This window comes from Chanodichthys erythropterus, chromosome 19, assembly GCF_024489055.1.
Source record: "Chanodichthys erythropterus isolate Z2021 chromosome 19, ASM2448905v1, whole genome shotgun sequence".
NCBI classification, from domain to species: Eukaryota; Metazoa; Chordata; class Actinopteri; order Cypriniformes; family Xenocyprididae; genus Chanodichthys; species Chanodichthys erythropterus.
The window spans coordinates 30,170,114-30,197,823 of NC_090239.1; the positions used below are offsets into that span (position 1 = coordinate 30,170,114).

Below are 27,710 nucleotides of genomic sequence, written 5' to 3' on the forward strand. Positions count from 1 at the left end.
CTTACTGTCTATGTTATTGCTTCCGTAATGACCAAAGTGTAGTAAAAATAAAATAAATTACATAAAAAAATGGATATGTTTTAATATATAAAATTAAATAAGGACGCTGTATAAATAAAACGTTACATTAAATATATTACAATAAACATTATTAATTACAAATTTTAAAAAAAGTAAAACGATAACAAGGCGTATGTAATGAGGTAGAGCTTAGCGGATATGACGTCGTTTCTCAAGTTCAAGTGCGTGACGTGACATTTAAATAGCCACCTGAGGCCTGATTAGAGGAGCGACTCGACACCGCTAGCGCTGCGCTGCTACACGAACGTTCATTACTAAACTGCAGTTCCGTTTTTATAGATTTGTATTTGATCTGAGAGAAAAATAAAGACGTTTGAGTTCAGGTAAGTTATTTTAAGTTCTGTTTGAGCTAAGTAACGTTAACTGGCTAGTCAACTCCGACTAGGTAACGTTAACGTTTCTGTTGATTCAACATTTACCCAAAACTCTTTGCTAAACATCACTAGCTTTCTTTATAGAAAAATATACATTTTCTCCATGGCGTTTGGTACGTTTATTGTATGGTTTAATTGTTTCATACAGGAGTTTCAACGTTTAGTTGTTTGTTCCTGTAGAAAATCAGTATGTGAAATGATCCCTGTGTGAAATCCTGCCTGATATTTAACGTTGGACGATCTCAGTGTTTGTATTTCGCGGCGGTAAGCCGATGCTCTTCTCATTGGTTCATTCAGCAGCTTTCCAGTATTTGAGCTGCTGTAGGCGGCCACATATGGATTATAATGGTTTAACGGCGATACTGCTGCCGTTTCTTGTGTCGAAGGTGCGATTCTGAGGTTGGAGGGCACAAGAAACGTTTAAGTAAGTCTCCTGTTTTTCTATTGTTCAAGCGAAGACGCTGCATTTGTACGAGACCGCGTATTATCATGAAACCTGCTTGGGTAAAAACAAAACACACTGCTGGTCGATTGACTGCACAGTTGCTATTTATCATTATTTATTGTATGTATGGTTTCGTATTTATCTTGGTGTAGCTGAAATGTATCCACACTGCATTGTGTGAAAAATGTTATGCGTATTGCTATTTCACAGCCGAAGGTAGCGCATGAGAGATGGTGTCTGTCATTGTACACACACCCTCCTCCTCTCCTCCACCGCCGCACATAAGCTAATAAGACTTCAACTTGTGTTGGGTTTATTTTTGTCACTTCTGTATTGTTTATTCACGCTAATAGCACAGGAAAAATGAGCATATTTGTTACATGGTGCTTAAAAGTGTAGTGCTACAAAATTAGAATAAGACCTGGAATAGGCTTGTCTTTTGAGAGATGTGGTTTTTATTGTTAAAATATTATACATTTTGTAATTAGCTTGTCTAGAATTTTCTGTACTATGAAAATCAGACTCATTTATAGGTTAGACCTGTGTCTGTCCTGTCTGTCTTTTTGTTTGAGACTTCACTTTTATTAGCAGAACATTGTTTTTCTGCAGCTATTAGTTGGACTGAGTCTATCTGTACTTGCTTTATAGAGATTATATTATACTTTAAAATATGTGTAATCAGACTAGTTACTTTTTTTATTGATTACATGATTACTTAATATTCACAAAATAGCAGTTAATTATTCATAATTCAGTGATTTCTCCCAATTTCTCATAAGTTTTCCTTTCTAAAAAAGCCAATTGCTTATGTTTGGGAAGTCTTTTTTTTTTTTTTACCATAAATTTTGCAGTAATGCTTAGTCATAGGTGCTCATCACTGTTTGTAGTCTGAATCTGAAACATCACTCTGGATTTTCATTCAACATTGTGGTTGAAATAGATTGTGTCCAACACGTTTAAAAAACAATTACAGTGCGTTATGGTACGATTTTTGCTGTCGTATGAGCTTGCGGTCATTTTTCTTTTTTTTTTTCTTAAAACCTCTCAGGAGAAATCACGTGGAAGTTGCTGATGCTCTTATGGTTGCAACTTGCATTGTGTGAGGAATTACGAGCTGACCCTTATGAGCACCAACCGATAATTTTAAAACATGTTTAAAAAATTGAAAAAAGGACTTAGAATATTGTTTTTCTGCAGTAAGTAGACCCAGACTATCTGTACTTGCTTTAGATAATTATAATACAACATGCGTCCTGTATTTTGAATGCATTAGTACAATGCAGTTAGTTTGATATATGATGAGAGTCCAACATTTACTGTTTTCTTGGTGTAATATATGATGTTCTTCCAAAACGGGCCAGTGAGCTTTCTGGTGTGAACGTGGCCTGTCAAACCTAATGCTTCACTAAAAGGACAATTTTGCCCAATATTTTTTTTTTTTTTTAGTAACCAGCTCTGTATTGTTACATTGTCTGTAGTATATGTATATGTATAATGTTTCTTCATGTTACATGCATGCAGATGTTTATTTGTCAGCAAAAGTCTGCTGGATATACATCTGGATTTTTTTTTTTTTTCAACACGCGTGTGTGTGTGTGTATATACACATACATACAGACCTATTGTGTATTCAAACAGTGATGTTTTTTTTTTTGTGGGCGTAGACTACCTGGTGGCAGAAAATGACAATTCAGCAGTAGCAGTCTAGAAGCCACGGAATAAAAAAAGAAATTGTCTATATCTTACAATTCTGACTTTTTCTCGCAAATCTGAGTTTATATCTCACAATTCTTAGAAGGAAAACCAGAATTGTGAGATTCTATGGATTTTGCCCATTTTCCTCCCCTTGTTACCACCATCTATGCGCACAAAGATGCAAGTGGCGTAACTGTGACGTCTGCTCCAAATTGGTCTATTGAGTAGTAACTGATTATATGTAATCTGAATTATATAATCAGATTGCTAAAATTAAATACTTGTAATTAGATTATATTACATTTTAAAATATTCAACAGACAAGTTACTTTAAATGATTACTTGGTATTCACAATGTCAGTCAATGATTCATAATTCAGTGATTCTCACTATTTGTCCTAATTTTATTTTAAATTTCCTTTCTAAAAAAGCCTTTCTTATACATGTTTGGGAATTCTTAGTGTTTTTGTTTTGGTTTGTTTGTTTACATTTTAAATTTTGCAGTAATGCTTAGTCATAGGTTCTCATTTCACTCTGTCTGTGTAAGAGTGTGTGGGCGAATCTGAAACATCACTCTGGATGTTTGTTTCAACATTGTGGTTGAAATAGATTTTGTCCAACACATTCAGAAAATAATTACTGTGCGTTATTGTGCGTTATTGCGTTATTTTTTTTTTTTTACCTCTTTGGAGAAATTGTGGAAGTCATTAATGCTGGTATGGTTGTGACTTGCATTGTGTCAGAGGAATTGCATGCTGAGACAAATTTCTTACGAGCACCTTACAGCCTCCCAATAATTCAAATTTTGTTTGCTACCATTTTTTCCCAAACTTGGACAAAATGAAGTTTTGGCCTTTACAGGTTAAGTATTTGGCTGCGTTTATGCCATGTATTAATTACCAAAATTTTGAGATGACAACACGTGACATTCTACTAAATGGTCTTCACATCCTTGGACTGGGAATTATTTGTTTTTATGGTAACACTATTAAATATGCAGTGGTCAGGTGGTACAGTGGTTGAGTGGAGCTTTCAGAAAATTCCCAGGTTACAAGTTGTAATTTACGAATTCTACAAGGACATGAATGCTTTTTACAATTTGGAATCTTGCAATTACGGTTATTATGACATGTTGTGGATCTTGTTTTTTAAAAGATATGAATGGTGGCTTAATGGCAAAAATCTGATTGTTCAGCAATGACAGTTTTTTTTGGGTCATCTGGCATCTGGTCAGAGCCCCCTTAAACAGAATGAGTGGTTCTTTGTGCAAGTGAATTTATTTCCACCCATTTGTCATTGCAAATTTGGCTCAGGACAGGTCGAGAAGAACAGTGGACAGTGAGTGAGTGATCGCAGATGCACTTCTACACTGCTGTTTGCATTATGATTATAAAGACAGGAAGATGTTGCATATTATATTATATTATATTATATTATATTATATTATATTATATTATATTATATTATATTATATTATATTATATTATATTATATTATATTATATTATATTATATATCAAACTAATTGCACATAAAATTTGGCTGAGAAATTACTCCCAAAAAATATCATTGGGTGAACTATACCTTTAAAAAAATATATATTACTATTGAAATTTTTTTTTTTTTTTTGTATGCTTATGAAATTATGCTCTAAATTAAAAAAATAAAACTGCCAGTAGGTGGTGGTAAATGTAAATATGAGACAAACTCATACAGGGGCATTTTTTGCCCCCTATCTTGAATTTTAGGCACACTCTAACTACATACTATAGGTTCTATCATGCAGTGGGTTGTTGCCCTGCTTCATATTCGTCATCAATGAACTATGACCTGTCAGATGACCTATGTAAATCTGGGGCAGGGCAAGAGAATTAAATGCGTTAATAATTTTAACGCTTTATTTTTCACCGTAATTGATCTAACGTGTTAAATTGACAGCCCATATATAAAATAAAAAAAAAATTAAAAGCTAGTAATATTTTGACTTTATGGCTATAATTTAAGTCTGAGACTCATAAATTCATAAACAACTCTTTAATAAAGTCATGGGATGCAAAACGGTGATTGGTTTAATGTTTTCAAAGCATTCTTGCCAGTGCATCAAGATTAAAAAAGTCTTTCTTGGAATTGCAGCAAACCAAACTAAAAAATAACAACAATTTACAACAATAAAGTTTAAACACTCAGAAAACCAGCATTAACATAAGGCATAACACAACTAGCCAGTGTGAATAACCGATCCGTTAACTAAACCAAAATGCACTTGCACTGACCCTGGATCAGCACAACATCATTATTGCTCAGCCCTGCATGTTACTGTGCGGTGTAAACCATGATGTGTCTGTGTTGATCACATGTGATTGGATCACCAGAGATTACCAGGTGTGAACTGGGTCTGACTCTGGATTTCCTCTACTTTTTTAAAGCAGTTTTACAGATGCAATTTAATTCACGTTCAAAGTACAGCAATGCACCTTTAAAATGGGTAGATAGTGACGAAGATCCTGAGGGTAATGAGGGAGGGACAGGGAATGTTTAGTGGCTCACATGTCACGTATACAGGAGCTAAACACAGGAAGTAGAACAAGCCTTCTTAATTCGCTTGATCCTTCCAGAGCTCCTTGTGCCCGTCAGTGCGTGCTGTAATTTGATTTTATTTTTTTTTCATGGGATGACCAGTGACGACACGTGGGATCTAGAGAGCTGGGGCTGGACTGTGCTGTGTGTATTCTTTTTATTTTAATCTGTTTGAATGTATTGATATAATGAAGCATTAGCCTGAATGCTAGTGCTGTTTTTTTTAATAATTTTTTTTTTTTTTATAGTCAATTTAAGGCTGGAACTTTAGCTGCGGTAAGCTGAAGTTAATTATACATTGTCAGGTTACTGTTTAGCATGTGTTTTGCTCAGCAGCTGCTGTCTGAATGGCCTTCGTCACGCTGTCAGACCTCAAGCAAGCAGAACAGCTCCAAAGTTCAGACGTGAATGCTGGGATTGTTCCTAGAGGGATGGCAGTTGCTGCTGCCCATGAACCATTGCCACTGTCTGATTGGAAAGATTGAGTTTAGAAGTGATGGCTGGGCACAGCTCATAGAATATGACTAGATCGATTGAGTATTTCATTTTTAGTATATTGCTTTGATTTCTTGTTAAATGGGTTGTATGACATGTTTGGGGTTTCCTCAGCTGTTTTGTGTTCATCAGCTGTTGTGTTCTGTCCAATCAGAATAGAATTTTGAATGTGTACCAATTTATGAAACTCTCCACTTGGCCTTTGCTCAGAGTTTAAACTTGTATTCATTATTTTTAAACCATTTAAGAAGTGCGCTTTCCGTCAATTTATACAATGTTCATACTTTGGACTTGGGGGTTTTATGAACCCTGATTAGTGATACCAGATCTTTGGTCATTTAGAGATTAAAAGTATTGGCTCTTGAGCAGTTAACAGAAGGGCTTTCAAATCTACACACAGGGTTTGCAGGGTTTTCAAACTGGGATCCAAGGACCAGCAGGAGGCAGCAAGTAGGGCTGTGTATAGCCAAGAATATGGCGATAAGATGCGTATCACAATTCAGGGGTTACAATATGATATATTGTGATGGGCTACTGCAAGAAAGGCGAATATATTGCGATTATTAAACTGTCATAAAGAACATACCACCATATGCATAAAACATTACTTGACTTTATTTTATTTAATCATGACCATATTATTTGCCTGTATATCACTAATCACTATTTTGTGCAATCTAAGTAAAGGGAAAATCATAAAGTGATTGCAGGATTCTTTAGGTGTATATGTTTTAATGGTTCACACAAGCAGTTTTTAATTTGTAAAGTATTTAACAACAAAGTGCATAGTCCACTCCATTACTTTTTTTTTTTTACTTTTTTTTATTACTTTAAAGCTGCTTGCTTTTAAAGCAGTCTATTGTATAAAGTGCTATGTAAATAAATGTGCCTTCACTGAAGTTCCACTGAAGAGCTGGCTTTATTGCATCAGGTACAGGTCACTTTACTCACAGCTGATTGGTCCAGTTTGGGTTTGCAATGTCTAACCAAGAAAAAAAACTTGCTCCGGAGCAGGTTAGCAATGTAGCATAAGTTATAAAGGCGATGAACACCACTAAATACCAATCCACCTACTTGAGCTGGAGAAAGAGTTGGCTCAAACTAAACTTGCCTGGATAGTCTCGGGTAACCAGACTCTATCGCAGCTTTCATTGGCCAAAGACTGCCCAAGAAGACATTTGACTGACATGTCACGCAACCAATCACAGTTGTTTTGCGTGAAAATGTAAAGTTGATGTCCCTAACAGACTGGCGTGCATCTAATAAATTCATTCAAGAACAAGTTTACTGCAACAATGGAGCGTCAAATTTCACATACTTTTGAAAATCACAAGGGGGTTTGGCATCATGGCACTTGTTTGCAGGCGGACCATTAAAGAACGCAACATGCAGGTCTCCCGGACATCCTGTAGACATTGTTACATTCAGTTGCAACCTATTATTTCTTTTGTAAACAAACCTTTGTGCTTCTCTTGTCATAATATTCATGGTTTGGTGTAACACCACGGTTGATGGCACAGTCCTATGTGTATATGTGCATGCAAAGAAAGAAAATGTGATTTCCATAGATAATAAAAGAGAATTTGGTGGGAAAACACTGAAATAGTTCTTGGTCAGTATTTTTTTTTTTTTTTTTTTTTTTCTTTTGCTGTTACAGGTTGTGTAAAAGAACCTTTTGAGATAACTGCACTAATTTAGTGCAGTGATATGCGATTATAATGCAGGCAACAAGCCTGGAACTATTTCATAGCTTTGTGTTTACTGAGAAATAATTGCACACCTTAGAACATTTGTCCGCCATTCATAATAAAGCATTCAACAGCCCCATGATAATTGTTAGTCTGTTCTTTAGTACTTAGTGTTCATTAGTCTGGTGTTTAATTTATTTATTTTTTTCTTCTCTATCAGTTCCAGCTACTCCTCTTTAGCGCTTGACTTTGAGAGGGCGCTCAGGATTGGGCCCGTCTACGAGTCACCCAGGATGTCCAGACGCAGTCTCCGTCTGCACACCAACACAAGTCACTATGGAGACGACAGTCTGCTTGACTCGTCACTCCACCACAGCGCCACATTCAGCCGTGATAAGTGAGTACAGTTTGCCCATGAAAATCAGCATTGGATTAAGCAAGAGAATGTAACTTTTAAAGGGTTAGTTCACTCAAAAATGAAAATTGTCATTAATTACTCACACTCATGTCGTTTAAATTAAACTGTGTAATCTCACAAGCTTTAAATCGACCATCAAAAAATCCATATTAATTTATCACTAATTTAAAGACATGTCATGGTTCTGTGAGCATATGAAAATTGTACACTTATTTCATACTCCCTTTAGCTTTATTTCTGCTATTCTAATTCTGTCTTTTTCTATTGTAGGACTCTGAAGAGCAGAAGAGCTCATCACTCCGTTTCAGGGTCAACACAGATTGTTCAAACGCCGAGGTCTGCCTCAACGTCACTCCTGCAGGCTCATAACAGCACCCTCAACAGCTGTGCGCCCAGTGATGCCTCTCTGCTGTCCTCTCTGCTAGACGAGTCCTCCATACAGGAACACACCCTAGTTGACAGCTTCTGGGGTCAGTGCCAGCAGTCATTTTGTGATCCCTCCGATGTTATACTCTAATTTTAAATGAACTGAGATCGATGGACAGCTGAGGCATTGATTTGTACATTTTCTTTTTTGTTTAATATTAGGTTTGGATGAAGACTGTGATATCAAGGGTAAGCTGAATGCATACTCTCAGATCGTAAAAAATTAAAATATAGGTTAACATTAGCCTATAAACATAAAGATAGACTTATCATGAGTTCATAGGATGTTTTAGCAACGTGGTTATATTGAAGCCATGGATGGATGGAAAGATCTTGGGGTTGGTTTTGGTTGAACTTTTTTTGGATTTTTATTTCAGAGCAAACTATCATTGCACACCACAGCACAGTGGAGGCCAAAACACAGACTTCTTCAGCACAGAACGGCTACGTCTGCAAAGACTGCACCATCACCTCTCCCTCCAAGAACAACAGTTCCCTTCATAATGCTACTGGGCATCAGGTGTCTTTTACAGAGGCACCCAGCACATCTTCCTTTCCAAACACTACATTGTACTGCAGGGACAAGAATCGCAGACACAAGCCAGGTGAGAGAGTCTGAAAACGCTCTATAAAGTGGTCTTTTACATATCTGCAGTGTAAGAGTATTTCTGTCTTCCTTTATTTTAAATTTTTTGGTCATGTCGATCACATTACATTGTGGGATACAGTATTCGTGTGTTAATGTAGTGCAAACTCAACTGTCATTTTTGTCACATTTATGTCGTGAGAAACAAGCCCTCACGAGTCCTTCCATTCTTTGGATGCTGCTTTGATAAGATGTCTGTTATAAGTAATATTGAAGGAAATGAGCAGGCTTGACTTCATTGTGTCTGCAGGGTTACTGGGGATGTTGTCTGAGATGTGCCTTCATAATAGCAGGAAAATTGCTGCATTTGTGGTGTACATATGCACACTGCTGATGCAGATGGCTCTACTCAAAGGTATCAGTCTTGGTTAGTCTGTGGTGTTCCTCACTGAATGGTTTATGCCTGTTTGGGAGTCTTTCACCTGCTACATGTTTTCACTGTCCGGACATGAAACTAACAACTGAATACTTAAAGGTGTACTATGCTGAAAAAGTATGGACTCACACAAAATTAATCATCACTTATGATCCACTAGAAGAGTGTTTGTGCTTACAGACACATTGCCCTCCATTAAGTCCTCTTATCTCAACACAAAACGATTTGCAAATTTTGCTAATGCCTTATTTACCGCTATCTGTAACTCTACAGATTACTAAGCATTTTAATTACTTTTTCCTGTAATTGTTTATTAGCGAGTTAGACTGAAGAGGCCTAAACTCGCTCGCAAATTGCATCTAGCCATCTAACTTGGCCTAACTTCATTTATGTACACAAATGCTATTTATGCATGATGAACACGATATTTGCAAAATCTCGAGTCAGTCAGGCTGCGTGTGTTCTGGGCACTGATTTGATATCAGGGGCAGGGTGTGTGTGCTTCTGGTGTTTTTCTGCCCAAGAGGAGGCTCCAAGTTTGAATTGTTTCTGAACAGTAATTGAAAATTTCTGCATAGTGCACCTTTAACGGTTTTTACATTTTTCACTAGTTTGTTCACTTGAATAGGGGCACTTTACATTTCTGTAGATATGAAGAGGATCGGAAACTCTTGTCTAATCTTCACTCTGTGCACGCCTTCTCTTTCAGAGCCAAGTATATGATCTGAATCAATATTAAGACCAAAGCCTATTGCCTAACAGCATGCAGCGTGTGCAGTCCAGTTGCTTATGATTTGATGTTCTAAGAGCAAGTGTAGACTCACACAGACTTTTGAATAATGTATTGTGCAATGTGCATTAGAATAGCTACTAAAGAAATTAATCCTGAATTGATCATTTCAATTCAAATGTCTGTCTAGATGCTTGTGTTCATGTTCTTGCATAATTTGTTTTGGGACTTGGTGTACTATATACTGTACTGAGCTACACTCTGTATGCATGCAAAGCAGTCTATTGGGGAAGAGGTGTTCTCCAAAACCACTGTCACTCACTCTATGTTCGGTCCTTGTGATTTTTGCAGAGTAAGACCATGTACTTGGATTAACACACTTTGTTGATGGTGGAACAACTTTTGCATCCAAAAACATAGTCCTAACCTCTATCACTACCCCTAAACCTAACCCTTCCCATAACTTATCCTTAAAATCAGAGGGAAATGATGGGTGAATAAGAATGGTGTAGAAGCCCATAACTTCTTGTAAGTGTAAACTTGATGTAAACCGCAAACCTATCCCTCAAATCTTATTGGGATGTTCTAGAATCGAGAAGGATGTTCCAGGAACATGTTTTACTTGATGTAATCGCGTTCACCATCTCAGTCCATGGTCTCTCCGGACAGCTCCATCGGTTTGAAATCTTTGACCATCAAACCTTATGTGTTGGTTTAATATCAGTCCATGTTTCTTCAGGCATGCTGTTATCAGTGTTGCACTGGTTTGTGCGAGTGTGTAAGGGAGTTGCTCGCTCCACAGCCACTGTGCTGAAGAAGACATTGCAGTCTGTGCAGCAGAAGAGAGCCACCAATGGCTGTGCAAACGGAGGTATTGATTTCTTTCAGACCCTTCTGCTGACTGGATTGTGTTCACTTAACCTAACTACTGTGCACGCTGTTATAAACAGCCAGAAATTTGCTTGTGATGTCACACCTGTTAATTTCAAGAGAAAATTATTAATTTAGGAAATTTTGGGGCTATTTTTGGGGTTTCATAGAACTGTTAAATCAATGGCTTCTCAACTAGGCTCTTAGAGGTGATTGACCTTTTGACTGCTGCGATCAATTATTACAGGAACGTTTCTAAATCATGAACTGCTGGACCGGGGCTTGTTTGAGACTAGAATAATACTCAGTAAAATATTTTGACACCTATTAATTTATTTATTTTATTTATTTGAATAATCTGGCCCTCAAAACAAATTCAACTGAAGAGCCCTGATGTAAACAGCCCGTTTCTGGTATCCTTGCAGGCATCATGCAAAGGTTACCGAGTTTACCAGCTTTCCGTCGTCTTGAAATTGAAGTTGCGATAATGGATATAACTGTGCGTAACCCAGGTTAGTAAGTGGTTTTTATCACCGTGCTATCATGTTATCACATAATGTTGATGTCACCCTAAAGGTGAAGTGTATCTACTGTCACTTGTGGCGTTGAACATAACCATTGTTAACATTAGTAGCCTTAATCAAAAGGCTTATCACTTTCCCATATTTATCTGTTCTTAAGTGTAGTATATAGAGCACTTTCCACAAATAGGGTTAAAGGGTTAGTTCACCTAAAAAATGAAAATTATCCCATGATTTACTCACCCTCACCCTCAAGCCATCCTAGGTGTATATCATCTTTCAGACAAACGCATTCAGAGATCTATTTAAAAATATCCTGGATCTTCCAAGCTTTATACTGGTAGTGAAGGGTTTTTTTGGATGCCCAAAAAAGTGCATCCATCCATCATAAAATTAATCCATATGGCTCCGGGGAGTTAATAAAGGCCTTCTGAAGTGAAGCAATGGGTATTTGTAAATGTCAAACCCTGGTTACAATCTGGGGGCTGTAACTCGTTTTTCCGAATCTTTTCACAAAAAACAAAAACAAAAACAAAAAACGAACACTTGTGCTTTAGATCCGTTTCTGGTTGAGGACACTGTGTGACAATCACTATTCGTCGTTGTTTTTGTTTTTTTTTTTGTTTTTTTTTTTCTCCAGGATTTGCATTTGAGCACCTGTCTTTCTCTTTCTGAAGTTACTCCCTTTTATGAAGGTCTTTTTCAGGAGGGGCTACTGTGGCCTTTTTGGCCCATGGTGTCTAGGGGTATGCTGAGCAGCTATTTATTGATGAACCCTTCTCACCCTCTCTCACTTCATTCCATGGTGTTTCACCTCCTACATCCATTATAACCTTAAACTTTTTTTCTGCAGATGTTTTGCGAAGCATGATTACACCATGCATAAACAAATGTGCGCCTCCACTGTAAGCACTGCCTTGGTTACATGCAAATCTTTCTGCTCGAGTCTGTCTTTGCAGAGCTATGATTGGAGGGATGGAGAGAGACTGGTTTTATCTGAAGTTTGTTTGTTCTCTTTCTGATCCGTCATAGGCAATGAGAAGTACTACAGCAGTATGAGTGTTAAAGAGGTAGTGCTTCAAAAGGAACGGCCAAAGTTCAGCGGTATACTGTGTAAGTACACATTCTTGACTTTCAGATATTTTTCCAAAACTTAGGTTTTGTTTTAAAGTTGCTACTATAGGGAAAAAGTCATACAGGTTTGAAATGACATTAGGGTGAGTAAAGATGGGTTGGGGGGTGGAAATGAAGTATCCCTTTAATTGTGCTAATTATGCTGCCTGTTTAGATACCTTATCTCCATATCACATAAAACATTGAGTTGGACAAAGAGAAATGGAATAGAAATGTTGTTTTTATAATTTAAAATGAATCAAACAATTATAATCAGTGCATCAAAATGCCCTGATTTATTGGCCAGGGTAAGGGGCCAAATTTGCATGACAGTCTATTTCTCAGTGTAGATATAATGGTAACACTTTACAATAACAGTACATGAATAACCATGAACTAATACCTGAGTTAATAGTTACTTCAACATGAACTCAAGATTAGTTAAGATATGAACTAATGAAGAGTGATCCTTAACTACGACAGGAGTCATAGGGATTCATGCATGAAAACAGAAGCCTTAACTATGCGTTAATACATGTTTGATAATTAATGCATTAATTAACATTTAGGGTAAACTAAATCAAACAGTCTCTATAAGAAGGAATAATACATATTTGGACTTTGAAATAAATTTAAACAATTTATTATTGTCAGAATTTAAACTACTGACATCAGCAGCTTCATTATAAACATCACTGAAAGGCACAGGATTAGTTTGCCATTATTTTCACTGACCCTCCTTATTAAACATAAAATACTAAATACACTATTTATCTTAAAAGGTCTTAACATTTTTTGTGATATTCTTTCCTATCAAACTAAACTACTGTGACTTGCATCAGTTCCTAAAGAAACGGTTCCCAAAAAAATAACCAAACAGGAAACATGAACTAAGGTCAGGGAGTGTTTGCTGGGATCAGAATCAGAAGTTCACTCTCCATCCAGACGCAGGCCGTGATCATACTGTACCTCCATTCTCTGACTTTTTGAAAAGTCACACATCACTTAACTGGGCTGAATACTTATATAGTTGTGTTACATGTGTATTTGATAGTAAGTTAATGATAATCATGAGCTGAATTTGGTAAGTAGTTAACAGTGAGTTAATTATGATTGCGCCCCCTCAAGTAAAGTCATGACATAAGTATACATTAACAAGCCATTAGTTGATGTTAGTATATGCTTAGTTAATAATGAGTTAATTATGATTGTGCCCCCTCAAGTAAAGTCATGACATAAGTATACATTAACAAACCATTAGTTGATGTTAGTATATGCTTAGTTAATGAGTTAATTATGATTGTGCCCCCTCAAGTAAAGTCATGACATGATGCACATATCACACATCATTAACTAATACATGAATAAACACTATAGAGTGCCATCCTTATTCCTTTACACCCCGGTACAAAAAAAAAAAAACTAAAATAAAAAGTATTTGTATTTTACTTTTATTTATATAATTAAACATATATGGACTTGAAAGCAAGCCATAAACATACCTGTAAAGACACACATAAGGCACATTTACATGTAAAATTGCGCGCGTCCACAAGCTAATGCTAATCAAAGCATATACATTTAAACGACAAAAATACAAATACAGTTAATAACTGCACATAACCTCCTGAAAACCCCAATAAAACATACATGTAAATATGTCTTTAATTATTAATTCGGCTTACCAAAGCAGTCAACATTTATTAGTTTAAAATGCCAACAACACAACAAACGCGCCAAGAGAACACCTAGTGTGCGCCACTAATGAGTGTCCCGCCAGAAACAAACCCTTCATACTTTAGTTCCGGGAATAAACTAGGCCTATGTCTATTTAGCTATGACTAAATGTAAATGAACTATAAAAATCAGAAAACAGTTTAGATCAAATTAAATTTATTAGTGGTAGTTAGTCTATTTTCCACATTTGATTAGACAGATCTATGTAATTAATGGCTAAATAATCATGTGCCATTGCAATTATTTGTCACAAAGCTGCAGATGGCAGATTATGATATTACAGTGTAAATTATGACAGTATTAAATCACGTTTAATTCAAATTCAGAGTACTTCTTGTTCTTATGGAGGCTGATTTATTTAGTTTACCCCTAAATGTCAATTAATGCATTAATTAACAAACATGTATTAACGCGTAGTTAAGGTTGCAGTTTTCATGCATGAATCCTTATGACTCCTGTCGTAGTTAAGGATCACTCTTCATTAGTTCATATCTTAACTAATCATGAGTTCATGTTGAAGTAACTATTAATTTATGTATTAGTTCATAGTTATTCATGTACTGTTATTGTAAAGTGTTACCGATATAATATAGTTTAATCAGCCCTCACTTTCCACACTTTCTGTGCATCCACATTGGTCACTGGAAAAAAAAGTCTAGTTTGAATTATACTTTAGAAGTTGGATGCAGCTAGATTCACTCACTAGGTTGTCACAGCCAGTTGCATACCCTCATGTATAATGGTAGAATAATTCATAAATGAATGCTGTGGTAGATATCACAGGCTCAGTGTTTGCACACAACTTCTGTATACAGCCTCTGTTTAAAAATGTCTGCAGTGGTGCACGTCATTGGATGAAGACAGCAGCACAACAAATGCTGTAGAACTTTAGCATACTGGTTATTCACTTTCAACCATACACTGATCCTAACAGGTGATGACTGCAAAAGGAAACACAATTTTGCAACGGACACTCAGTCTTCCCAGGAGCAGAAGCCTGTAGGGACCTTATGGTGGCTCATAGTTTTTACAGGTTATATGTTCGTCACTTCTTACACTCAAGCTTGGTCCTTCCAAGAGCTTCTGGTTTGGAAATGGTTGACAAGCTAGTTAATGCTGCTGTGAGCTCCAGGTTGTGGTCAGGGCAGTTTGTTCCCCAGCAGTTCCAGCAGTCCCCCTGGTGAAGAGCTTTCAGACACCCTTGCATGGCTACTTTTTGCTTCCTCTTCTCTTTCTTAAACTTTACATGGCTCTGTTGCTCGGATTCCATTTGGGAATCACCTACATGTCCACTCTTTGTCGTCCTTCTCAGTTTTGCTCTCAGGACCATATTAGTTGTGGGTTGTGTCCTTAAAGGGATAGTTTACCCAAAAATGAACATTTGATGTTTATCTGTTTACAAATACATCTTGTTTACAAATACAGTGGGGTCCAAAATCTGACATGGCAAAAGATTGCCCCCAGTTTAAATCTGGAAATAGTTTATATATATTAACCAATTACAACATCATGAGGCAAAATGAAGGAGATGGGCCTATTCAATATGCTGCTCTGTTGAAGTCAGCACTCAAATGTAAGCAAATAGTGACATTGGGCTAATGAGTTTTTTTTTAATCAGACTGTTGTATTTTCTTCAATTGAAGCACAAAATGCTCTTTGAGGAGATTTTATTATTATACAGGGTGTTTTTTTTTTTTTTTTTCTTACGTTTGTCACATGACAATTTTTCCACCCAGTCTGATCCTTAAATGTCTTAAATGTAAACTGGCACACTTTTGCTGTTGTGCCTTTATGTAAACATCCTCTTTGCATGTGAAATGAGAGTACATTGCTGCACTTGAAGTGAGTTTGGTGTTATCATTTTGAACTGCCCCGTCCCTTAATTTCAGCCTCTGCTTCAGAGAGACATTTTTAGCAGCCTGATTTCAATACATGGATGGAGGCGGACATTTAGAAGTTTGACTATTTTCATATTACAGTCACCATACTCAAAAAATAAAGGAGAATTTGATTCCTCATAACATGAGACCTTTAAGGCAAAAGGTGGGCATAAGTGTGCAGTTCATTAATTTAATTTGTCATGTTTTCACTTGGACTATATTGATGACTTTTTATTTTTACATTTGTTTATTTAGAAAAATGCAAAATGGAAGTATTTTCATTCTCAGCTGTCTGGACCTTACTGTATGGGTTTCATTTACTCTAATTTTAGGAGGCCTGTCTTTTTACAGGATGAATATTATGAAGTGCAAAATCTGTGCCGTTTCCCTCCTCCCCCCAATCTCTCATGAATGAGCATGATTTCTAACTCTGCATCCTAACCCGACTCTGTGCTCTGGATTAGCACACAGTCAGTTTTTACTCATAGTTTACTGTGTGTCTCTTTACAGGGAGGACAACCTCAGAAAGCTTCTTGTGGCTTTACAGTTTCTTTGCAAAGTAAGTTTTGTTCTATTATTTTTATTTATTTTCTATACCTATCAGTAGCTATGTTTCCATCCAAAGTTGCAAATTTAACTGATGCACAAAATTGGATTATCGCAACTTGAACACACGGGATGGAAACTGTGCTTTATTCAAAAGTGTTTAGAGAACAAATCGGTCAGTTCCTGAGAAATTGTTTCAAAATATCTATTAAAAAAAGAAGTTGCTGCAGTCGGAAGACACTGTGGCTCTTGGTCTGCTGGTTAGTCCCTTTATCCAATCACATCCTCTGAGACAGTCACATGAGATTTTTGTTGCACATCAATTAATTTATTTGGTAAATGTTTTCATTGTGGTTTATGAGAATATTGTCTTATGTGTTTTATGCTTATTTTTAGAATTTGTGCATCTTCGCTTTCAGTCCACCACCATGTTTTTTTTTTTTTTTTTTTTTCTTTTTTAATGCAATATTCTGAAATGAACTTAAAAATAGGTGGATGGAAACATAGCTAGTGACTATTGCACATCCAGTGTCATTATATAATGGTCATTCATAATGTGATTTATTTTAACAATTTTATCATTAATTGAATAATTTCATCATTTGAGCAGTGGCCAAAATACTGCCAGTTAAAGTACTGTTGAAGTACAATGTGACTAAAAATTTTTAACTTGACCCCATCTTCTCTTCCAGGTCTCTTCCTATGCTTTCAAAAGTTCTGTTTCTTGTACCTTTCCTTCTGTTCTTCGGTGAGCATACCATACTGTTCATGACTGGCTGTTTGCCTAAATGGAAAGAAGATTCTACATCATCATTTTTCCACATGTTTCTTCTGTGCTGTTCTTGATAGCTCTGTGCTACTGGGGGCCCTCTGGACTGTTAGCCATGATTCCTGCTGCTAATGTGATGGAGTGGAGGGACTCATCCTATCTCACACCTCCAACCATGGGCGAATCGGAGAACGGACAAACTCCCACTGACACAGACTCTCAGGTAGTATTTAGCTTTCAATGTATTTCTAGCGTATTGTAGCTGGTTAAGCAAACTTTACCAATACCAAAATGTTAAGTTGACAGATTGGTCGAAATAAGATGAACATCATCATATGTCATCGAATATGATGCCACTGTGGTTAAGATAACACTTCATCCTGTGAAAATGGTAATATATGTAATTATGGTAATTTATTTGTGTGTTTTTCTATTTAATGAGGGATTTGTAGAATTTAGTGAACAGATAAAATTACACATTTTAGGTTAAGAAGAATTGGCACAGAAGAGTGCCATGTTACTAATATTTTTATTTATTTAATGTGCATCGTAATTCACAGGGTTATTCAGTAACTCCATGAATTAGATGTACATTTCAGACATTCACTTCATTAAAATTATGCCTATAGGCATAACGCATGCCTATATATAAACAATAGAATTGACCTTTTAAGATGAATCTTTTACCTTTTCAGATTAATCTGCTTTGTGTTTTGACAATTTAGTTAACCAATGACAGTTTTAATTAATTTTGAATTTAATTGATTCATTTAACATTTAATAACACTTTATATTCTTTTTTTATATATTATATTATATTATATTATATTATATTATATTATATTATATTATATTATATTATATTATATTATATTATATTATATTATATTATATTATATTATATATTATATTATATTATATTATATTATATTATATTATATATTATATTATATTATAAATTCTTTTTTTTTAAAGTCATTTATGCATTGTGTAAAAGTTGAGCCGGGGGGCTTCTTGCCCCAGGTAGTGGCACATCTCATCGCAGTTGTGGGGTAATATGGCCTGTTCGAATAATTTTGCATTTGTGCTATGTCAAGTAAATGAGCAAATGTTTATTTCCTTTTAATAACACTTTGGTTGATGCATTATCCTGTACATGCTAAATGTGTATCTAAATGTTACAATTAACAAGCAAATACACATTGTTCTTAAGGAGGGAATCTTCCCTCATCTTACCCTACCATGTCTCACTCCTCCCAGAAGCCCTCAGTGCTGTCAATGGCGTCATTAGAGGCAGAGAGGCTGATGCGTTTGGAGGAGAGCTTGTCTCAGCTGTGGGATCGAGTGGCAGGAGGTTTGCTCAGGCAGGAAGAGCAGCACACTGAAGTTCTCAGTCTGTATAACACGCTGCGATCAGAGTTTCACAGACACACAGACAGAGAGAGCCTGGGCCAGTGGATAGGAGACCTGCTGGAGGAGAGATTCAGCCTGATGAAGGGAGAGGTGCAGAAAGAGGCCAAGAACATGCAGCAGGTGACATCACGCTTAGCCCTGTAAAGCCTACTGCATCATATTTCATATGCAAAATTGTAAGACCTCTAAATTATCAGCATGATCAAAACTTTGCTGTTGTACACAATCTCCTACATGCCGCCTTTCATCTGATAGTTCATATTTTTTAAAAAAGAGCAGATGTCCACCGTGTCATGTCATGACTTTTTGAGGTGAAACAGATTTTTATAATGTAAACACAAAAACTAGATATTTCAAAATGACCACTTACTGGAGTGAAGCAACTTGTTTATTTTTATTATTCATACATCATTTATAGAAAAATCATGTTTAAATGTATCAAATATGATGCATCAGACTTTAGAGAAATGTTAATTTGTACATCTCTCAATCATCATTGCATTACATTGCATCATATGTTTTGATCCCCTCAATGCAAACAAGACTTTTAATCATAAAACTAAGCATTTTAAATATAATCTTAAGACATATTATTGGGAGATATACAGTAGAGTGACAACTGATATTGCATTTTATGCAAGAAACTGCTATACTGTTGCTTGATCAGAATGTTCTGATAAATACAAGCATGCAGATGAAACAAATGCTGTTATGTTATCTTGCATTCAGATACTGATGTTTGTGAATGCAATTGTGTGAGGTGCTTCTGGGATGGAATTATACTGAACCACTTTAATGACAGACCTTGCTTGGGCATTACAGAATGACATAAAGAGCATTTCAGATGCTTTGAAACGAGATTGAACCACTGGTTGATTTAATAGCATTAACTTCTTAATTTCCAGTTATGTAAGATCTTTTTTTGGTGATAAATTATTCAGTAAATTGAAGAATGCTTGAAAGTCCTTGTTTAGCAAAGTAATCTGTTCCTGATCTGATCTTTTTGCAGCATCAGGAAAAGCATGCAGAAGAGCGTCAGTCAGAGAACACTCGACTCGCCGAAGCTGAGGCTCTGCTCCAGACGTTGGCACGCAAAACCGAGGTGTGACATTCAAATTGTGCTAGTAAAACACATGGTTTATTTCAGCATGCAGGATTCTGTTTTTGTAGTGGAAGGCTGGAAACCACTGGCCGAAAGTACACATGCTTTTTAAATGTGATTTAATGACCTCTGATTCAACAAGCAACATGCAACAGATTTAGCCGGACTGATGATTCAATTTAATGTTCAATTTAGGAGCTGCAGAGAAAACATGAGCCCGCATTTAGAAAGATTCCTGAGGCTGAGGCGCCCACCCCTGATCCTCACAGGTTAATATCTTCTGGTTTAATGATTGAGAGGCATCACTGTTGACCATTTAAGTGATAATCCAGGTACTTTATGTAAATGGATGTAGTAATGAATGTCTGTTTCTCTTCAGCGAGGAGGATGAAAGCAGTGCCAGTGAGGTTTTGCTGGCAGAGGTGAGGAGGCTAGAGGAGGCTTTGGAGCGCATCAGAGAGGATGTGCAGGGGCTGATGGGATGCAGAGACAAATGTGAACAGCTGGACTCCTTTTCAAGCTCAGTAAGTGCTCTGTGCCATCTGTTATCTATGTTTGCAGTTTCTAGTTTTTTACACCTGACATTTAAAAAAAAAAAAAAAATTACACAAATAATCAGAACTTTTGCTCTACACCCCTTTAGGCTGTAGTTCATATGATAAAAAGATCAAGATGTCTAAATTTGAAAAAGGAAAGTGGGTTTGAAAAAGGAGATCTACTTATTGATGAACGATTGCAGCCTGAAAAATTGAGTTTAGTCAAATAAAATATTTTATTTGAAAGTGTTCGAGTAATATTTATTTTACTAATAAAATAAAAACAAATTCATAGAAAAAAGGTAACACTTTACAATAAGGTTTCATTAGTTAACATTAAAGGGTCATGAAACCCCAAAACACTTTTTTTTGAGATTAAACAGTTATGTATAGGCTGCACATCATTGAAAACACTAAAGGTACTCATTAATGTTATTCATAAGTGAAAAAGTTTTTTGCATTTTTCAGAGCGATTTCTGTCACAGGTTTGAAAAGCAACGTAATTGTGTACTTTCGGCCCAAGTATGGGCATGGTTGAACATGCTGACGTAGACCGTTTCGAGTGCAATTCAAATGTCACAAAAGTGCGCTCATTCACCTCTGCCTGCTCTTGCTACGTTCAAACACGTGAGCCGTAGGCCGTTTCCTTCAGCACAGCAGCACGTGTTTGTATTTTGCCTGCGATGCAGTCAGAACTGGAGTTTGAATACGATCACATGACAAATATGATTGTACACGCGGAGCACGCATATGATCTGTTTCAGCGCGGAGCTCCGCGATGAGTTTAATAACACTAGCCACGTGGCACATAGCTCATACAGAATAAAGTATCTGTGTTTAAAGTTTTTATCTCACACATTCTCCTGCACCAAACATTAACCAGCACAGTGTAGTTATGCACACATATTTCATCAAGTCTTCTTCAAATGAATTATATGTGCAAACTGACACTGATACAGTGGTGTAGCCTATCTGAACGCGACGACACAATTATTCTAATTGGCAAAAGACTGATTTTGAGACTGCAGTGCTCGTAAATGTAATCAAAGTAGCCTATTATTAGCCCTATTAAATATTATTTCGCATTTCTCCCTTGTGCTTGGGAGTTTGTTGTCATTTTCTCTGTGCTCATATATTAATATTCATTATTCTGTATAATGAGTGTGTTCTATGACTGTGTTTCATTGGTTGTTCTCTCCCCTCTTCCCCTCTCTACACTCCCACTTTTCCAGAGCTTTCTCTCCCCTCTTCCCCTCTCTACACTCCCACTTTTCCAGAGCTTTCGCTCTTCTCTTCCCCTCTCTACACTCCCACTTTTCCAGAGCTTTACACGCCCATTTTAACAGTTTTTCCAGCTCAGAGGTGTGAACGACCAGGGGGGTTTCATGACCCTTTAACTACATTTAGCTGGCATGAACTAATGAAACTGTATTTTTCTACAGCATTAATTAATCTGTTAATGTTAATTTAAACATTTACTGATGCATTATTAAAATCAAGTTCTATGTGTTAACATAATGCACTGTGAACCAAGATGAACAAACAGTGAACAACTGTATTTTATTAACCGTTAACATAACTCCTGGGTCTGTTCTCTCGCAGGTGTCTGAGCAGGTGGAAAGGGAAATCAAGTCTGTGTTTTATGGCAGTGACAGAGCAGAAGAGCTGGAGCTTCCTGAATCTCTCCTGCAGTGGCTCTCTGATCACTTTGTGAGCACCACTGAACTGCAGGCTTCACTCAGCGTGCTGGAGAGCAGCATTCTGGGTAACCTGTCCCTTCAGATAGAGGAGGGCCAGTCGCCTTCTAAAGAGACAATCACCCAGACTGTACTACATACCACAGGGGAGGCAGGCCTCTCTGAGGAAGTAAGCTTTTGAGAACTTGTCTTTTAAGAATGCTATTAAATAAATAAATAAATAAATAAATAAATAAATAAATAAATAACCCATTATAGTCAGATATATGTAATGCTACTTTTGTGTTTTATTTCTTCCTCCACAGCATGTACAGTTGATTGTCAATAATGCAATGAAGCTCTACTCTGAAGACCGCACTGGTCTGGTGGACTATGCATTGGAATCTGGAGGTATAGTAATGTTAACGGGATAGATTTTAAATTATTTTTAAACATGTTTTTCACTTATTGTAGGATTGTGCAACACAGAATTAGAGATTGTATGCATTCCCTGCAGAAGTATTTGTGGATATTAGAGGACTCAAGAATGACCTCCTATATGCTATGCACTTTATACTACCTTTTCCCCTGTGCCGCACACGGCTCTCGGCCAGTTCTTAGCCCGGCGAACTGGAACCTGTTGCAAACTGCCTGTGTTTCCACAGGCTTGAGGAATGAATGATGACAAAACACTGCTACATGTTGTTTACCTGACTATAAATTAGTCTAAAAACAAACCGTGCACGTCCCGGTGTATGTGCAGGCAGAGCGGCACTTCTGTTTTGTTCACAGTATCGGTAGTGATTCTAGCGTACCAGCATACCCTAAAAGTTGCATCAATAATGCTCCATAATAATCAGTAATACACTTGCATAACCTGAAAGTTACATCAGTTTTTGGAACTGAAAGTTGAGGTTATCCACTTTATCTATTAACTTACCTGGGTATGTCACATTGTGTAGTGTAAATGGTTAGTGTGTACATATTACAAGCAGTGTGGAAACCATTTTGCATTTTGGTTGTATTAAAGGGTTAGTTCACCCAAAAATGAAAATTCTCCCATTAATTACTCACCCTCATGTCGTTCCACACCCGTAAGACCTTCGTTCATCTTTGGAACACAAATTAATATATTTTTGATAAAATCCGATGGCTCAGTGAGGGTGGCATTGCCAGCAAGATAATTAACACTTTCAAATGCCCAGAAAGCTACTAAAGACGCATTTAAAACAGTTCATGTGACTACAGTGGTTCAACCTTAATGTTATGAAGCGACTAGAATACTTTTTGTGTGGCAGAAATAACAAAATGGCGACTAGCATGATTTCAAAACACTGCTTCTTGAAGCGTCGAAGCTTTCGTAGTTTAATCCTTTGTTTCGAATCAGAGGTTCGGAGTCACGTGAACTATTAATGTTTCAAAACACTTATGACTTAACGAAGCCTTGTTTGCTGAAATCATGGGATTTTGGTGCTCTGAACCACTGATTCGAAACAAAAGATTTGTAAAGCTTCAAAGCTTCATGAAGCAGTGTTTTGAAATCACCCTTCACTAGAGATTGTTGAATAAAGTCGCTATTTTTTTATTTTTGCCGCACAAAGTATTCTCGTCACTTTATAATATTAAAGTTGAACCACTGTAGTCACATTAACTTTTATATATGTTTTTAGTGGCTTTATAGGCCTTGAAAAATTGAGGTATTGCTGGCGACGCAGGCCTCTCTGAGCCATCGGATTTTATCAAAAATATCTTGTGTTCTGAAGATGAACGAAGATCTTACGGGTGTGGAGCGACATGCGGGTGAGTAAGTAATGAGAATTTTCATTTTTGGGTGAACTAACCCTTTAAGCATTGTTAATCTGCTTTGCTACAGTGGCTGTTTGGCTGAAATGGATTTTTATTTGATTGGTGAATAATATTTAAATGTACTGTTAAAATACTGAAAAATGCTTCAACTGTATCACCTGACCCTATGTAAATGTAAATTGCAATCTTGCATTTAAATGTACCACACTACACCACTTAGCTTTCAGATAGCCCAAATATAGGCTGTGTCCAAAAACTGCAAAATGCTGCCTTCAGAGGCTGCATTTCAAGGTAGGAAGGTGTGTCCAATGTTAGCTTTACTTCCTGTCTCCTGAGATACCTTCATCTGATTGTTTGTGTGTAAATGTACATTTTTGACCAACGTTTTCCACTTTTGATGTCATTTCTAGCGAGAAATTACTATTGTAGTAATTAAATATTCGCTTGGTTATCGCCAAGGCTCGCTCCATTTTGCTGTAGACCATTAAACCGTAACATTGTCCAAAGGTGCCTTTTGTGAGGTGAGTTTTGTGAGGTTCCTTGTTGCCAAACACTGCCTGCAAACTCATTGCCTGATAGGGCAGCGAGGCAACAAGTCAGCTGCTTAAGTTTTTGAGTGTAGCCATAGCCTGTGTCTCAATGTGCATACTATTCATTACTAAATAGTATGTGATATTTAATATTCAATACTATTTAGGGCAGATAGAATGCACATTGGGATACAAGGATAGTCTCACGTAGGCAGACTGATGGCTCCATTGCGGCTTTCATTGGCCAAGGTCTACCCAAGAGGACGTCTCACCGAAATGTAAAGCAACCAATCAGTTTTTTTGTTTTGTTCCGCGTCATGTTTAGGGGCTTGAAAATGTCGATGTCCCCACAATAACAGACCGGTATGCATATCATTCTAGAACATCATGCGAGTTTACTGCAACAATGGAGATCCTGATAAGCGCTTATTGTCTCAGTTGTAAACGTGACTGCTTTCTTCTTCCATGAGGGGGTGTGGCATCACAACGGCTTTGTTTCCAGGTGGACCATTAAAGAATGCGACACGCACGTCTCCCTGAAATCCTGTTGAATTAAACTAATCCAATGACTTTGAAACTCCCGAAGTGTTTCCCATTTTGTGTGCCCTATGCATCAGACCATTCAGCCATCAGTCTGTGGGCATGACGTCTGAGGATGAAACTAGCCTAAATATGACAAGATCTGCATTTCTTTGTGTCTGTAGGTGGCAGCATCATAAGCACTCGTTGTTCAGAGTCCTTCAACACCAAAACGGCACTGTTGAGTCTGTTTGGCCTCCCGCTGTGGTACTTCTCCCAGTCACCACGTGTTGTCATACAGGTCTGAAACCTTTACAAATGAATGCACATGAAATCAGAATTCTCAAAGTCAAGCTTTGATTTCTAATGGCTCTTCCCTTCTGTTTTTAATCACTGTTTCTTACTCCATTTGTCCCTACAGCCAGACGTGCATCCTGGGAACTGCTGGGCATTTAAAGGTTCGTATGGTTATCTGGTGATCGGCTTGTCCATGAAGATTGTGCCTACAGCCTTTTCTCTGGATCATGTGCCCAAATCCCTGTCACCCACCGGCAACATTAGCAGTGCCCCTCGAGACTTCAATGTCTATGTAAGTCCACATGAAATTCAAATCATATCAGGGTTTCTACATCTATCCAATGAATATATTTAATGAATAAAAAAAAAAAAATTATTTATGATTTTTTTTTTTAAGTGTCTTATGCTCAAGACTGTATTTATTTGATTTGATTTATTTGACCAGTAGTGTTTATCCACTAAAAATTTTTATTAATATCCATAATTTCCCAAACCTAGAAGTCAACATTTTAAAATTAATATTTCCTGGTTTTCATGACTGTTTACAATGCTGGGAACATTACTTGCAAATGAACTACAAATTTAGTCGGTTACTGATTACAAATGATAAAAATTGTAGTTATTAACATAATTTAACCCAATTAAAAGCAACCCAATTATACATTGGGTTATACATGGACATTACACATTTTAATGGTATAATTGGGTTACTTTTGACCTAAATTGTTTATAACCCTGATTTGAATAATATGAATATAATGTAATATAATAATGTACCATATTGATAAACAAAAGACAAAGAGAGAGAAAAATGATGCCTCTTTTTATCAACATGAAGTGCATTAAACATTACATTATGTCAGGATTTCCCAAACTAGGGTCTGCAGCGGTTCATAAATTAATGAAAAGCTTAATTAAATCAAGTTAAATTATAAGAAATAAGTAAATAAAAAGCCTAACTTAAATTAAATATTTTATGCTGTGCAGCTCAATTTACCATGTAATTTAAACAATACAAAAAAGAAAAAAAACATTTATGATTATAATTTACTGCCATTTTGTGAATATCAAGTAATTATATATTCAGTAAAAAAAAAAAAAAAAAACTATTTTGAGTCTTTTAAAAGGTAATATAAACTAATTACAAGTATTTAATTTTTGGAATCAGATTACGTAATCCAGATTACACAATCAGTTACTACCCAGCACTGAAAGTTTAATTTTTTTTTTTTTTTTTTTTTTTTTTTTTCTGTTCTGTTAAAGGGTCTTGATGATGAGCAGCAGGAAGAGGGGCAGTTGCTCGGACAGTTTGTCTATGAAGAAGATGGAGACGCTCTGCAAACCTTCTTGGTCTCTGTAAGTAATGTATCTCACAATTTCCTGTATATTGTTGTTTTCTGTTATTTCTGTCATTTAATCAGCCTTTGGCTAAATAAATCCATTTAATTATTATTTAGCAAAAACATTTCTCACAATATAGGGATTTATTTGAAAAACGTTTATGGAGAAGGATACTTTAAGTTGCCATGAAATCACAATTGACTTATTTTTATTTATTTTTTTTTTATTTTTATATGGGGTATTGCTGTATTAATTATTAACACTTTCAGTGTTGACGCAGTGTTATTTATTTGTAATCTTTATTGTAATCTTGTAATTCTGTATCTCTGTCTTCCTCCAGGAGGAGGTCACACAAGCTTTTCAGATCATTGAGATGAGAGTGCTATCTAACTGGGGTCATCCTGAATACACCTGTGTGTACCGTTTCCGGGTGCATGGGAAGGTTGTTGATGAATGACTTGCAGTCACTTAAGACATTATGAACTCCTGACAATTTGTCAGTCATGCACTAGGAAAAAAAGAGGAATGGAGTCGCTATTGAGAAACAAATAATGTGCCATAGAGCTACACTGGTAATTCATGATTGCATGCTGGTCCATGTACTGTGAGGCCTCAGGGCCAGACTCAGCACTTGCACTCTTGTCTCATTCTGATGCAGCACACTGTTTCCACTTTTGTCAGTCATCAGGGTAATGCTTTTTTCTTTGGATATTTATTATTTATTATTATTATTATTATTATTATTATTATAAATATTATATATGTTAGAATTCACCAGCAACAAATGCATGACAATTCTACAAACAAACAAGTGAAGAATGTATTTTAGACTAAATGTAAATCTTGTTAATAAGTTCTTCAGTTTTGTGCTTATTTTTGTTTTCTGTTTTTTGCTAGCTGACGTGCCCTATTTAAGAAAGGCTGGATAAGAATCACTATTTATTTTTCTGTATTTAAGTTGATATAGGCGAGTTTGGATTGTGTATTTTTGTAAATGCTTTTCATGATCTTTATGCAAAGGATTTTGTAACTGCCATGTGATCTTCATAGGTTGGCTTTTGAAATAAAATTCTATTTTTTTTTAATCATTTTAAAAAAGGATTG

The 27,710-nt window shown here is 36.4% G+C and overlaps 1 protein-coding gene across 5 annotated transcripts; it reads left to right on the plus strand.

Annotated features, from left to right (window-relative positions):
* The first annotated feature begins 300 nt into the window (after positions 1 to 300).
* sun1a (Sad1 and UNC84 domain containing 1a) lies at positions 301 to 27,573 on the plus strand. 5 transcript variants are annotated; one of them, XM_067369451.1, is made up of 21 exons: positions 301 to 404; positions 7,575 to 7,751; positions 8,043 to 8,242; positions 8,361 to 8,387; positions 8,576 to 8,803; positions 9,095 to 9,199; positions 10,690 to 10,821; positions 12,374 to 12,454; positions 16,582 to 16,630; positions 17,310 to 17,365; positions 17,467 to 17,609; positions 18,647 to 18,919; positions 19,809 to 19,901; positions 20,097 to 20,170; positions 20,281 to 20,425; positions 22,040 to 22,303; positions 22,440 to 22,524; positions 25,154 to 25,269; positions 25,390 to 25,557; positions 26,529 to 26,621; positions 26,947 to 27,573. In XM_067369451.1, exons 2-21 carry the CDS (start codon positions 7,648 to 7,650, stop codon positions 27,061 to 27,063), a joined length of 2,553 nt encoding a protein of 850 aa, XP_067225552.1. In that variant the 5' UTR covers positions 301 to 404; positions 7,575 to 7,647; the 3' UTR covers positions 27,064 to 27,573. The 5 variants fall into 5 exon arrangements, with proteins under 5 accessions (XP_067225552.1, XP_067225550.1, XP_067225553.1 ...); XM_067369449.1 differs by lacking the exon at positions 301 to 404 and adding an exon at positions 5,179 to 5,315; XM_067369452.1 differs by lacking the exons at positions 301 to 404; positions 10,690 to 10,821 and adding an exon at positions 5,179 to 5,315.
* The last annotated feature ends 137 nt before the right edge of the window (positions 27,574 to 27,710 follow it).

What these genes read in the sequence shown, in the direction of transcription:
- sun1a (XM_067369449.1), top strand. Translation starts at nt 5,266, where the DNA reads ATGACCAGTGACGACACGTGGGATCTAGAGAGCTGGGGCTGGACTGTG. An exon ending in TGGACTCCTTTTCAAGCTCA is followed by an intron (nt 20,426 to 22,039) that starts GTAAGTGCTCTG and finishes GTTCTCTCGCAG; the next exon opens with GTGTCTGAGCAGGTGGAAAG. An exon ending in AGGCAGGCCTCTCTGAGGAA is followed by an intron (nt 22,304 to 22,439) that starts GTAAGCTTTTGA and finishes CTTCCTCCACAG; the next exon opens with CATGTACAGTTGATTGTCAA.